A 15,399-nucleotide genomic window follows, 5' to 3' on the forward strand; every position below is an offset into this window, starting at 1 on the left:
GACTATTAGCATTAAAATTATCCATATGGATGCTGAAGATACAGAAATTAAAATTATTCATATGGATGCTGGAGAATGCATAGTACACAGAATCTATGATTTAAAAAGAAGTTGAATGTACAGTACAGATCCAGATTGCAATTTTCCATAATATATTAATCCAAGTTGACATGGATGATTTAAATGTGCTGGTATCTAAATTTTAAATTTTTACCCCATTTCCTAATCCTAGGACTTGCTAGAGTCCCTAACAATACTAACTTATTTGATGTTTTTCCCTGTTAGACTACCTTATGGAGTTATTTGACCCCATAATGGCTAAACATCAGGGAAGAAAAGAAAAGAACTTAAAATAATGCACTGATGAGGTAAAGAGTTCTGAAGTGATCAAAACTGGCCACACAGAACAAGGCTGAACATGTTGTGTCACATTTATGCTGGACATTGCATAACCCAGAGATGAAACAAAAGTGAAACCATGCAACCCAAAGACCCTCCCCTCTCAGGATATAGGCTTTGTTTATATAGCAGTAACCACCCTCACAAGAATAAGACACATTATTTACCTGTTATGTCCATGTAGGGTATGTATTTTACATTGGTAGTCTTTTTGAGATCACTTAAGTTTTGGTCTCCTTGATACACTACATAAGTAAAGTATGTATTGGTCACGCTTAAAAATAGTTTCTCACTGAAATGAGTTGGAGGCAAACAATAAACTAATATTTAGGAAACCTAATTAACTTTACCTTGCTTTCTGCCTCTGTCACTTGGCAATTCACTTCCGCATATGATTCATCCATGAAGTTAGATGATTAACTGGTTATCTTTTCATTACATTTATTTAGTACGTGGAGTGTGCTAGAAGTAGAACGATGATGGCATCCCTGCCCTATAGGAGCCCGTGAACACAGATAGCAGGGGATATTACTGCTAATAAGCTATTTCAAGAAAGTTAATAGGGATCTTTGCCCATTTACTTTAAAAATACACATAGATTAAAATGAGTCCAGTGCACATTTCACTAGATATTTCCTTGACGTTGGCATTTGAAAATCTTTGAAGCACTTTTTAAGACTGAGCTCCTGCAATCCAAACAGCAGCTGATTTGCATACTAAAACGTGGTATGGATATTCATCCTTAACTAGTATGTGATTGGACAGACAGATCACTCTGATGGTTAAGATTCCTTGAGCTCAGTTACCACTGGAACCATTAACTCTTATTTAATGACATTATTTTGGGTTTTGGTTGTCAAGAGTTGGTTATTGTTAATAATGGATAATGGTTAACCAGTCCCTGGTATTAATGTAGATACAGTTGTCCATAAACATTGTTGTGGGTTTAGATTTAAAAAAAAAAAGTAGTATCATGCCTTCGGGAAGTTTTCAGTCAGTTCTGGAGACCAATGTGAAATATATCAAGTAGGATGGTAAATGTTGTCCAGAATGCTACAGTAGCTGAAGGAGACAAATAACTTCATGGGATCCTCAAAGAAATTTGTCATGGAAATTGCCTAGAACTAGTGACAGCTGAATCAAATTTTAAGTTGGGAAACTCCAGCTGAGAAGCAGTAGGACATTGCAGCCAAACTGCAAAGCCACTGCAGAGGTGGTGGTAGGGGCTAGAAGGAATCTCTGAAAACCACAGTGAGTTTGACACTGTTAAGACAGGAGGTACAGTGTGAAGGGTTGGAGAGAGAGGCAGAAGCCTAATGGTGAAACCAGAGACAATTGATTTGTCTGATACTATGCCATGGCATTTCAAGAGTTTGATGTGAGTTTAGATTTTTGTATCGTAACATGCTGATGGAAGCACAGAGGATCAGTTGTGAAGACTGAAATAGGGAGACCAATTAGAAACTCAAGGAAGCTTAAGGAGTAAAGGGATGATTGAGCTGTGGCAGTCAGGATGGAGAGAAAGGCATGGAATTTGAATTGTCTTTTTTTTTTTTTTTTTTTGAGGCAGGGTCTCACTCTGTCCCCCAGGTTGGAGTGCAGTGGTGTGATCTCGGCTCACTGCAACTTCTACCTCCCAGGATCAAGTGATCCTTCCACCTCAGCCTTCTGAGTATCTGGGATTACAGGTGCACACCACCATGTCTGGCTAATTTTTTTGTATTTTTGGTAGAGGCAGGGTTTTACTTTGTTGCCCAGGCTGGTCTCGAACTCCTAAGCTCAGGCGATCCACCAGCCTTGGGCTCCCAAAATGCTGGGATTAGGTGTGAACCACTGTGCCCAGCCTTGAATTTGTATCTTCTGAGAGAGAACATTGACGTGACTGGATAGGAGAAAAGGAAAATGGAAAAGATACTAGTCTGTGGCCTTTGGCTTGAATAGTAGAGCTATTAGCAGAAGAACCTAAGCTAAGCAGGGTTTAGTGGGACACAGGTCCATCTGAAATGTAAAGCTTGTTATGTCCTTGAGATTTCCCAGATGGATGTGTTAAAGCTATGGCTGACTAATGATAAGCTAGTAAAAAAACAAGCATCCATTTTTTTGTTGTTGTTAAATTAAGCAGTAAGTGAAAGTAAACTCAGCTTTGACAGAATAAGATTTCCTTTAAAAACTTTCCTTTAGCATAGTTATTAATCAGCAAACAGTTGTATAAATTCAAAATGCAGAAGGACAAGATAATATTTCAATCTCCTTTGTTATCGAATGTTAATAGTGAATCTGTTATTAAGGTTACTGACTGGAAAACACTGATCTGAATTACTGGTAGCACTTCTTTTTGATACTTGCAGTAAGATACTTTCTAAGAGGTGAGAGTGTGTGTGTATGTATGTTTATGTGTGTGTCAACGAACCACATAGCTTAAGGTATGCCACACGAGGAAACCCCAGTGAGTAAATAACATTACCATTAGAAAACAGCTGCTTACTCTGAATGAGTAATTGTGGCAGAAGAGTAGAAAACAATGTTGATTTTTTTGTTTGTTTTTTGAGAAGAAGTCTTGCTCTGTTGCCCAGGCTGGAGTGCAGTGGCGCAATCTTGGCTCACTGCAACCTCTGCTTCCTGAGTTCAAGTGATTCTCCTGTCTCATCCTCCCGAGTAGCTGGGATTACAGGCATATGCCACCATGCCCAGCTAATTTTCGCATATCTAGTAGAGACAGGGTTTTACCATGTTGGTCAGGCTGGTCTCAAACTCCTGACCTCAGGTGATACACGTGCCTCAGCCTCCCAAAGTGCTGGGATTACAGGCATGAGCCACAGCACTTGGCCTGTTTAGTTTTTTAAATTTTACGTGTAATTCTTTTGGCCTTTCTAGTCTCGTCTTCTACACAATGCTCTAGTACAGTTGACTTTGAGATCATTGTGGACAGTGTTACTTTAAGTTAAAATCCTTTTTTCTCTGTCCCAATGTTGAGAATCAGAGCTTTTACCTCTACTTCAAAGCCCAGTGAAATGCCAACAAGAATAACCTTTCCAGATTTCTATAATGTGTGTGTGTGTCTTGGGTGGGGGGTACAGTTTCTTGAACACTTTTTTTTGGTTTGAGTCAGGGTGTTGCTCTGTAGGGTGATCATGGCTTCCTGCAGCCTGGACATCTGGGCTCAAGTGATCCTCCTACCTCAGCCTCTCGAGTAGCTGGGACTGCAGGCACGTGCCACCATACCTAGCTAATTTTGTGTATTTTTTTGTAGAGATTAGGTTTTATGATGTTGCCCAGGCTGGTCTCAGACTCCTGGGCTCAAGCAATCTGCCCACTTTGACCTCTCAAAGTGCTGGGATTGTAAGCGTGAGCCATCACGCCCAGCCTAACTTCTTGTAAACACTCTTTAAATGTAGCAATAAGTTTGCATATAACTTATTTAAATATGTTAAAAATAAAAAATATTTATATATAACAAAATTTTGGGATTTTTATGTTTTAGAAAGCATTAAAAATTTAAGTTGAAAACACTTGTTGATAAATCTAAACAGAAATTTGGTAATCTCTTTCATAAATTGTCAAAGTTTGGGGAGAAAAGTGAAAACAATTATTTGAGCCATTAGTTTTTATCCTTAGAAATCCTTTTCTAATGTAAATCTGCTGGTGTTCTCGTGTACACATGAGCATATATGATGTAACAGCCTGTGCTTGCACAGCTGCTTCAGGTAGATGGTGTTTCATGTGCAGGTCACTGTACACACCTGAGTTTGCTATTCCTATCCTGTTTTACTCAAATCTGGCCAAACTGACAAATATACTGACAAAGGCTCGCATTTCTGTGGTGTTAGGCCTTCATGGCCTTCATGGCTGTTAGGCCTGACAGAACTTCTTTTCATATTTAACGCAAAGGTGCCCTAGCATCATTATTTCTTAAGCAATAGTTGCATTGCTCTACTTAGTAACCTTTTTGAGTAGAAACCACATCTCATTGTTATGAGCACTCAATGCCAGAAACTGAGCAAATTGTTCTATATAAATTCCAGAGATCCATTTTTGGGCTCTGGATTTGTAGGTTTTGAAAATGTGCCTTTTAATAGTTTTTTAAAAAATTACTAATCTTCTCAACTACATTAAAGAACTTTCATTAAAGTTTTATCTGTGATAAGTATATCAAAGTGCCCTTTAGTTGACAAGTGACAATTTGGTGCCATCTTATGGTCATAAATAAAATACCATATAATGCCTGCACCATTGCTCTTGTCAGGTCTGCATCTTGCAGGCGTACTGTGAAATACATGGTATGTGTGTCTTACAAATAGGTGACTGTGTAGAAAATGTATGTCTGATAGGAAAGACATGACAAACTTTACATTTAAGCATTATTAGATCAATTTTAAGAAGTTATAAATTAGAATGTTTTAATTCCTATTTCTGTCTCTCATTCATCTGTGTGGTTGCGTAATAGGATTACATTAGATTTTGTAAGTATTTTTCTATATGGAGTGGGTCTGGATGGTTGGATGGTCCATGCATCAGCTAGAGGTATTACAAGTTAGGGAAATAGTTTAATTTAATGTTGTTTAACTCACCCACATGGAGCTATTATTTAGTTTTGGTGTAGAAACTATGGCCAGGCGTGGTGGCTCACACCTGTAATCCCAGCACTTTGTGAGGGTGGGGAAGGCAGGTTGCTTGAGGCCAGGAGTTCGAGACCAGTCTGGCCAACATGGCGAAACTAAAAATACAAAAATCTGTAGGGCGTGGTGTTGCATCCCTGTAATCCCAGTTTCTTGGGAGGCTAAGAACCAGAACTGCTTGAACCTGGGAGGCAGTGAGCCTAGATTGCGCCACTGCATTCTGGTCTGAGAGATAGAACAAGACTCTGTCTCAAAAAAAGAAAAAGGAAAGAAAAGAAAGAAACTACGCCATGCAGGTCAGATTCTCCTGTTGCCTATTTTTGTAAATAAAGTTTTATTAGAACACAACTATGCACATTCATTTCCAATATTGTTTATTGGCACTGTCATGCTATGGCAGCAAAGGTGAGCCGTTGCAAGAGACTATATGACCTGTAAAGCCTAAAATATTTACTATATGGCCCTTTGTAGAAAGTTTGCCTCCTCATTTAGATATTCAAAAAGAGGAAAATAGGCCTGTACCTTGCATTCAGTGGATTAGAAAGGAAGTGACACCAGTTTTCTCTACCCTCCGATCTCCCAACAGTATATTCTCTCTTGCATGGATGCACTTGGTAGCAGATTTGATGTCAGTGACTACTCCGAGTCTCTGTCAAGGCCCCCATGTAGAGAAAGTCAGAGTGTCTCAGACTGTTGTTAAAACATCATCAACCAGGAGGACATGCCATCACATTATCAAGGCTTCTTGTTCTTACAGTAGGTGGAGTATTCTGATCTGCCATCCCATCTGAATTGTGCTTCCCATCTCTCTCTCTCTGCTCACCCAATTTTTTATCCATCTGAAGCAGTCTTCTCCTGTCTGGTTGATGGGATCACTTCTACCTCTTGGATGCAGAAGAGAAGTGGAGGTTTCCCTCCTATTGGTTGTACAAACCCAGAGAAACAAAGCTTAATCTGAATAGGCTAAAGTATATTATCTTGCTTAGAGAAGACAACATTTAGTAATAGTAGAAACTAAACTATCCTAACAGCTCAGTCTTAGGGAAAAAATATAGTCACTAACTCATTTTCTCAGAACAGAACATTCTAAACCAAAACATATCTGCATAGTTCCCACAGATACCAAAAGGTGACTATATATGTGCATATATACATAAATATAAAAATATATTTATATTTTGAGAGAAAGACTTAGCTATTTTAACCAAATAGAATGTTTTCAAGAGTAGCAGGAATAGAAGATATTGAATGTGCATTGTAACATGTTCATTTTTCATTTGATTTCTCTCCCTAAAAACAGAATCCAGTGAAACTAGCTAGAAATTCTTCTTCCATGTATTATCTCATTCACTTCTCCCATTTTAACAGACTGTCGTGTAGTCATGCCTTTTAAATTTTAAAACTTCCTTCCTCAACATGAAGTTCTCATCTTAGAATTTTTACAGCTGGATGGACTTGAATTTAGTATTATTCATACCTCTGGAAAGAAATGCAAAAGCAGCTTATCCTGTATGGCTCAGAAAGCTGCTGCTGGAAGTGGGGTGGCATTTTTCCAAGAGTAGTATTTAATTTCAAATTGGTACAAGATGCAGAATCACTTTCAGCTGTGATGACTGAAGTGTGTCATTAAAAGACATGAGATAAACACCAAGTACCCCACATCTATCTTACTGAAAATACAGTGTCACATTTTGAGTCAGGCACCACTGAAAGTTTATCTCTTTATGGAACTTTCTGGTCTCGGTAGTGACGGCTTTCCAGGTGCTGCTCAGGTTCATGGTACGCCAGCCAGCCAAACAGCATGTGGTAGAGAGCAGCACCCAGTGAAATCTGGCAACCTTGCTAAGGGTAAAACTGGGTTTGGCCTCCTTAGGATTATGGAGTAGGGCCAGGTTTATAACGCTGGTAGTTGCAGGAAGAGGAAATTTTTAGGAAATGGTAATATCTGCTCTTCACCTTTCTCTCTCTTTTTTTTTTTTTTGAGACAGAGTCTCGCTCTGTCGCCCAGGCTGAAGTGCAGTGGCACGATCTCGGCTCACTGCAAGCTCTGCCTCCTGGGTTCACGCCATTCTCCTGCCTCAGCCTCCCGAGTAGCTGGGACTACAGGCGCCTGCCACCACGCCGGCTAATTTTGTTTTTGTATTTTTAGTAGAGACGGGGTTTCACCGTGTTAGCCAGGATGGTCTCGATCTCCTGACCTCGTTACCTGCCCACCTTGGCCTCCCAAAGTGCCGGGATTACAGGTGTGAGCCACTGCGCCTGGCCACCTTTTCCTATCTTTAAACATGCCAAGGGCTCTTTCAAATTGAGCTTTAAAAACACTACAGAAAACTCTGAAAATAGGAAAAAGGGCTAAAGGGGGACAGGTACTCACATGGGGATAATTCCTTCTAGTCTTTTTTCATTATTTTCTAAGTTTGAGCTTGGCTGCCCATTGAAATTCTTTTGGTAGTTTTCTGCCCTTTCCAGTGTGGCTACTGCTGGAGTTGCTATAATAGTCTCACATTCCTGCCTGTCTCTCTTCTTCACCATATTTGATAGTGTTGATCTCTTTTGCCTCTGCAAAATTCTGCTCTTAAACCTATGGCAATTCTGGTCTCAAACGTTGTCTTAATCTTTGTACTGCTTAACACTCACTCACTTCTTCCCACATTCCTTGCTTTGCCCTGGCTTTTCATTGGGGATATAACAATGGCCATCACTTAATAACACATTTTTAGTATCAGGCACTGCGTTAAGTAACTTAAAAATACATGTTATTTTATCTTTTAGACAATAATTTGGACTGTTAAAATCCTTTGCAGGTAGGGCAACTGAGGCATAGTCATTGATTTATTTCCTTTTGTGCACAAAGGAGAAAAAGAGAAATCTAAGGGCTTTTTAGCTATGGTCTTTATCTTCTGAAATTCAAATTCAGATGCTAAAAGGTTAATTTGAATTCTTTCCCCATGATCAAATAGCATGAAAGACCTGTGATTATATTTACAGGATGTATATTAAACTTTCAAGGTCCAGGTGTCTCAAAAAGTGCTTGTACAAAATAGACTTCACATATAATTTTATCACCACTAAATACAGAACATGATTAGGTTATAGTAAAAGTTTTCCTGTCTCTTCAGCTTTATCTCTAAAATTCATTCATCTTCGCTGCCCCGAGTTCCTTTTGTTACTTGAGCTGCTAACTGAAGACAATTTCCAAAGCCTAAGATGAGATTTCATTTGTTAGAACTGAATTAGAGAGAGCAGGACCTAATCACTTGATTGCAAACACAGGAAACTAGATTTTGGAAAGGGAATATGGGATCTATAACATTCTGCTTCTACACAGGTGTTCCTAATGTATATCTGATCTGAATTTTAAAATTCCTATTCTTTAAAGCCAGGTCAAAAGCCAGGCATGAGAATCTTCCTGTGATTTAACCTCTCATCCTGGTGACTGCTGTTTCCTTATTGTAGTATTCAGTCTGCACTTTGCCATTTTGCATCTGACAGACAATCCTTTATATAATGGTAAAAACCACAGTTACTTTTGCACCAACCTAATAAAATAATCTTTTGTCATTTCATTGTATGTTGTCTCCCAAGCCGCTTAAACAAGAATGTCTTCTGCAGGGGGTTCAGGTGCTATGTCATCATTTTTCGGTGAACCACCAAAATAATCTTTTGTCATTTCATTGTATGTTGTCTCCCAAGCAGCTTAAATAAGAATGTCTTCTGCAGGGGGTTCAGGTGCTATGTCATCATTCTTCGGTGAACCACCTTACATACTCCTGTGAAGTGCCTGTGACCTCTCATCTAATATATGTAGGAGAAGATATACACCAGGGTAGTATGCTTAAAGGGACATTATTAGACTTTCACTCCTTTACTGCAAGGCTGGATAATTTTCAGTGGAATGGTCCTGAGTGCCATGGTTAGAGAAAGGAACCTGACTTATTACTTCTGCTGGAGGAGGACACTTTTAATCAAAGAAAAACATGATAGAGGTAATTCAGTGGTTTTAAGAAGCAGTGTTGATGACAACCCAGGAAATGGGATAGTTATATTAATATAATCTCCAGATTAGCCTCAAACCTCCAGGAATCAAGGTAGGGAGGATTTGGTATAACAAAGGTCTTATGTGTGTGTTTTTTGTTTTGTTTTGTTTTTGTTTTGTTTTGTTTTGTTTTTGAGACACCTAGGCTAGAGTACAGTGACACTATCTCGGTTCACTGCAGCCTCTGTCTCCCAGGTTCAAGCAATTCTCCCACCTCAGCCTCCTGAGTAGCTGGGACTACAGGTGCCTGCCATGATGCTTGGCTAATTTTTGTATTTTTAGTAGAGATGGGGTTCACCATGTTGGCCAGGCTGGTCTTGAACTCCTGACCTCAAATAATCTGCCTGCCTTGGCCTTCCAAAGTGCTGGGATTACAGGCGTGAGCCACACACCCAGCATGGGTCTGCCATGTTTATAGTCCCCATTAGATACATTATTTTCCAGTAACATTTCTTTTCAAAAATAGATGTACTTGACTGCTCTTTTCTTGATTCTTCTGGGAATAACCATCTCTTTGGAGATGGTTGTTAGTAAGGTTATAAAAATAACCTTACTGAAGAACTCCCATGTAATCCTCTGAAAATAATAAAAATTTCCTTATTTCAAGAACTCTTATTTAACAAAGTAATTGTTAGGTTTGAATATTCTAGGAGCAAATGATGTATTGTGTCGTTTGTAAATGGAGAAACCCAGTCAACACTTGGCAGGTGTGTGTTTGACACTGGCTGATGCTGGGCTTATTCCTCTAAGAGTATGGTACTTCTAGGACAGTAAAGAAAATTGTTTATCAGATATTAGGAACTGTACATAGGCCTGCTCAAAATGGCAGCTTTAAAGCTACCTTTAGGGCTATTCCTGATGGAATATACCAATGAGAGAGTACAGAAGGAAGAACACAATTTGTATGAATACAAGTAAAATGAAGGTTGAATATATTTTCGGATCTTGCCCAATGCATTTATTCTACTTGGTTCTCTTTATTTTCAAGTTCTTATTTGGAACTGGCTTGCACCTTCACAACTCTTCAGGTATTTCTAATTTTAGCAGCCTCCATTTGGCAGTATTTTCCAGAGCAGTACCTTTTAAACTTTTTCACTACAGTCCACAGTAAGGAATACATTTTACACAATGACCTAATACATGATATGTATTATCTGATATTTTCCATTCTAATTTTTTCATTAAAAAATAATGGGTGTGACTCATTACTTTCACATCTCATTAATGGGTCAAAATCTATAGTATAAAGAGGGCATACAGTCTGGTATTGCTGCATATATCTCTGATATTTTCACTTCTCACTGTTTCCTCCTCCTCTAGGTCTAACAGCTCAGGATGCTGTTTCCTATTTGGCTGGGGCCATTAGTTTGAACTTCTGCTTTAAAACCTGGAGTGTACCTAAAGTGCTCTTCAATCCTGTCATGGTCTCATTGACTTAAGTACTTACTTTTAGTAGAGACATTTTCTGTCTGGCATCCTCACTTCTCTACCTTTCATTGCCCAGACTTCATACTAAAGTACAAAGAGGAAACTGTTCTTAAAATTTTTTGAAATGATAACCAGCTGCTACTTAAAGGCAATAATTGAGTGAGACTTTTACTCTTTCTGAGAATATAGCTGGCTAAATTGCTGCAATTTAAAGCATATAGCATATATTACCGTTAACTTGCTGAAGTGGAACGTGAGAAGTATCAACATGGTTTCAAACATATTTAGAAATACAAAAGTTTCTTAAATCAGGTTGTATTTATTAAAAGCAAAATACAAAATAACTTGGAATTCAGATTGTTGTGATGTTTATCCTCTAACAAGTTAGTCCTAAAGAAAAAGTTAATTGTTTCAAGGGAGGTAACAGAATAATTTGAAGTAAGGATTATATTAAATACATCTAGTTTGATGCAAACTGAATTTTATTCAAGGTCGGAGGCCTCATTGTGTTCCTCTAAGTTTTCAACCATTAACAACCCAAACCGGTTGTTTCCCTTGTACCAACACTTGGTGTGTGCAGTGGTTCTCCCTCTGTTCTTAGAATAGCTGGTATTCTGTTTCTTCTGCCTTTTTTTTTTTGAATTTGATTTACCTTTTGGTAGGAATATTTCAGTGGGGGCATATGACCTTGTGGCATTGAATAGATGTTCATAAAGTTGCTTAGCCTCAGGACACATGCTCAGGAGACTTTCTACAGAGGTCGATGCTAGCAGTTGTTGGCATAGCCCGTGCACCAGGCTTCCACTGTACAGTCTGTTCAAAGGGAGAAAACAGTGTGTTGTTAAAGAACTAATTCAGTGCAACAGGATAACCACCATTGACATAGCTTCAACAAATGCATCTAAACAATGAGAGCTCTTATTGCTCTATAATATTATTGAAATTACTTAAGAATAATCTGTTCTTTGAAGGAAGGAACTGAGCTGGTATGACAAAAGATTCTTTGCTGGTGATACTTAAAAACTTTTTATCAACAAATTACATGATGCATGCTTAGCTGGTTCTGCAGTTAGTCCCAGGCTGAGCAGGTGTCTTTAACACTTTAATTTTAAAGAAAAGGAATTTAAAATGACCCTGATAAACCAAACAGGTGGTTTGTTAGAATAGGAGAAAATTTATTGGCATCATTTGCAAGGTCATTCACTGGGACTAAAAACCTTCACAAATAGAAGATGAGATTAATTGGAATCCACAAGTTTATTAGTTATGGACAAAGCTGATGAACTGGTACCTCAGCAATCCATGTAGAACCATCATTTAATCAGTGTAAAATCTCTGTGTAAAAAGCCTTGGTTATGCTGAGATTCAAGAACAGTCCTGCTCTTTAAATCATAATTAAGAGAACTGTTTGGTTTTGTGTTTCCTGTTTTGTTTTAAAAGGATTTGTGGTAACTAAAGAGGATCCAGTCAAGAATGACCTTAAATTATTAAACAAAAGAAATAAAGAATCCATGGGTCAAAGGCCAATTAGTCTTATTTGTGTTAGCTCAGATATAAGGCCCAGAGATACATTAACAACACTGTTTACTGCCAGGAGGCTTTTTACGTTGAAATATATAAAGTCCCACCATATTTTGTATGCCTCCATATATCCTCATTCAAAGTATTGAAGGCACTGGGGCTGCAACAGCAAATTAAATAGACAAGCCCCTCCACCCATAGAGTTTACATCTGAGTGGAGAGACAAACAAAACATAATTTATCTCCTTTTTATCTTCATCTCTCCCTCAAGTACCTCCTGGATGGTCAATTACCAAGATGTCCAATCCATTGATCCTATCACTTTTTTCACTGCTCCACACCCTACTGCTGCTGTCATTTCTTTTTATGATACCCAGCTTAAACTCCACAGACAAACATTATAATTACTCTGTGGCACATAGGCTCAACTCCCTTATTGTCTTTCTTGCCTGGTAAAGCAAATATCCTATGTTAAGTTCACTTGGGCATCTACTCGTCATCTCACTTAGAATGAAAGCTCCATTAGAGCAGAGATTCTGTTTTTGTCCCTACACCCTAGCACAGGGTAGGCATTTAATATTTGAATGAATGAGTAAGCCATATGCCAAGTGGTAAGGAATGCAGTTAAAAAAAATACAGAGTAACAGGACTAGAGTGAATGAGGGTAGACAGTATGTCTCACTAGGGTGGGTTATCAGAAAAAGGCTCTACAAAGTGACATTTAAAGACCAAGAGGAAAGGAGAGAGTTATATCCTACCAACAATTACCTCCCCTCTCCCACATATTAACGTTTTACTTAAAGGAACTGATGTTTTAAAATTGGATTGAATCATGGAAACATTCTTCGAGAATATGGAAATTTAATATTTTTCCTGTTTCCAGCTCTTCAGCTATAACAGTGACTCAAAATCAATTACACTAAGATTAGGTTGTTTTTTTTTTTAAGTAACTTTGTTGCTTTAAATATAAGTGAAAGTACTGTATTTACTTTTGTGTGCTTCCATCTGAACTAAAGTTTCCCATGGTGCTTACCGAGTTAGGTCTGGCTCTGGGAGAGGAGTGGACAACAGCTGGTTGAGATACATCCCCATCTGGAGACAGGACTGCCACTGACAGAAGATGTGAGCTGTGTCTAAGTCCAGTCTTGTGCCCAGCCGTGTCTGCACCTTCACTCTTTGGAACTCTGCATACAACATCTTAGCACCATCTTCCTGCAGCTCTTCCTTACCTAAATAAAGAAACAACCCAAGGGCAGTATTTCAAAAGCACTGTAACAGCTTTTCATTTCCCCACATATACTACAAATTCCATACAGAAAACAATGCATTGAAAAAAACTAAGATGTTTTTCTCTTCTGGCTTCATAAATGCCTTGCTGTATAAATGGAAATACTGATACTGAACTGTTTTTTTAATGATGACCTAACTTTATTCAACCCATCAGAATTTACTTTTTCCCTGAAATAAGATCTCTTCCACTGGTCTACTACCTGACTATAAACATGTCTGCATTTGAATTCTCTAAACCCTAAATCTGTGTCTATGAAAAATACAAATGACTATTAAATATTATTCTCTTTACTGTTCTCTTTCACCGAAATTCCCATGCTGTGGTACATTTATGTTAAAGAAACAACGTGTGTGTTCAAAACACATTTTGACCTCTGTGTTTTATGGGAGGAAGCTAAAGTATGACTTGGAGAATTTGGCAAATAATCAGCTTCTTTTCATAGTAGAGAATAAGGGGCAAGAAGCAGCAATCCTAGGAAATAAGGAATGTTGCGTGTGTTTAGCTCTAAGTTTCTACAGATTTGTTTGGGCAGGGGTACACAAAATTAACATCTGGACCAATTTGAAAATAATCAAAAGGAGGCCCACCTTTTACCAACTAGCGAGCAGCAAGGCACTGAGCCTGCCTGGGGACAGGGTCCACGTTTCCTAAAAGAAAAGAAACAGACCCTTGACATGCCCCTTCTGTTGGACTCAGGTAAAAACTTAACAGGCTTGTGCTCTGAGAGCTTTCTTACAGTGTATTTATTATTCAATCAGAGGAAATATCCTAAATCTGTGTTCGTAAAGCAGCAGTGGGCCTTCACTGATTTAAGTTGGCTGTCGTATAACAATAGTCCCTCTGACAGCTGTCAAGCTTGAGCCTTAATACTTGGGAAACAGGAGTCCATGCTGTTCCATTCTTTTATCTTAGTCTTATAAAATAGTAAACTAGAGTAGCACTATCTAATAGAACTTTCTGCAGTGCTGTCCAATACAGTAAGCTAGTCTATGGCCATATGTGACTACCTGACACTTGAAGTGTGGCTAGTGTAACTGAAAACCTCAATTTTTAATTTAAATGGAATTTAACTTTGGCCACGTCTGGCTAGTAGCCACCATATTAGATAGTACTATTCTAGAGTATAATTATTATACATATTTATACAGTGGTAGAGCATTCATAATCTTTAAAGAGGATATTCCACTAGAGTATTAAAGTGTCCCAATGTTTCAGCATTTACTTCACCTTGTATTATATGCAGATAACCTTGCTTCGGTGTATTTAAGAGATACTACTGGCTGGGCGTGGTGGCTCATGCCTGTAATCCCAGCACTTTGGGAGGCTCAGGCAGGTGTATCACAAGATCAGGAGTTCAAGACCAGCCTGACCAAGATGGTGAAACCCCGTCACTACTAAAAATACAAAAATTAGCTGGGTGTGGTGGCGGTCACCTGTAATCCCAGCTACTTGGGAGGCTGAGGCAGGAGAATCGCTTGAACCCAGGCAGCAGAGGTTGCAGTGAGCCAGGATTGTGCCACTGCACTCCAGCCTAGGCAACAGAGTGAGACTCCATCTCAAAAAAAAAAAAAAAAAAAAGACAAATTACTATGTCATCACTACTTCCATACTAATTGAAACTTACAGCAGAGAAAAAGGAATAAAAAGATGTATAAGCAAGAATGCAGTGGCTGTAGGTATTTAGAAGTTTCACTTCTGGGCAAGTTTCTTGTGATGATGTTGCTGCTGTGTGAATAACTGGACAGGGAACATGGAATACAAATGCAGCTGGCAAAATACACTGTCATACTTCACAAGTTAAAGCAGTAGGTGCCACCAAAGAGATGGGAGTTGGCAGTATCCCAACACATCTCACTGCTGTATACTTAAGATTCAAGCCCTCCAGCACTGAGCCTGGCACATGAAGTGTTAAAAAATATTTACCAATGAATGAATGATATTTTGATGACTCCACATCTAAGTTCTGATATAATTAATGGGAGTAAATAATCCAAGAATACTTTTTTGTTTGTGTAAACTCTTGAGCAAACAGTTTGCAAGCAACATGCAACAATATACTCCTGTAATTTCCATTTACCTACCAGGGCTGTTGATTATGGAAGTCAAGG

At 38.6% G+C, this 15,399-nt stretch overlaps 1 protein-coding gene across 9 annotated transcripts in view; it reads left to right on the forward strand.

Moving 5' to 3' along the window:
• The window catches only part of ATP2C1 (ATPase secretory pathway Ca2+ transporting 1), a 157,278-nt gene extending 143,678 nt beyond the window's left edge, over positions 1-13,600 (forward strand). For 6 of the 9 annotated variants that reach the window (XM_023207405.1, XM_023207411.1, XM_023207413.1 and 3 more), the window contains one exon: positions 13,042-13,600. In XM_023207405.1, the coding sequence (XP_023063173.1) occupies positions 13,042-13,137 (96 nt within the window). In that variant the 3' untranslated portion in view covers positions 13,138-13,600. The remainder of the gene's footprint in view (positions 1-13,041) is intronic. The other 3 variants (XM_023207408.3, XM_023207410.3, XM_023207406.2) reach the window with 2 other exon arrangements.
• The last annotated feature ends 1,799 nt before the right edge of the window (positions 13,601-15,399 follow it).

This window comes from Piliocolobus tephrosceles, chromosome 2 (genome assembly GCF_002776525.5).
Source record: "Piliocolobus tephrosceles isolate RC106 chromosome 2, ASM277652v3, whole genome shotgun sequence".
Classification (NCBI taxonomy): Eukaryota; Metazoa; Chordata; class Mammalia; order Primates; family Cercopithecidae; genus Piliocolobus; species Piliocolobus tephrosceles.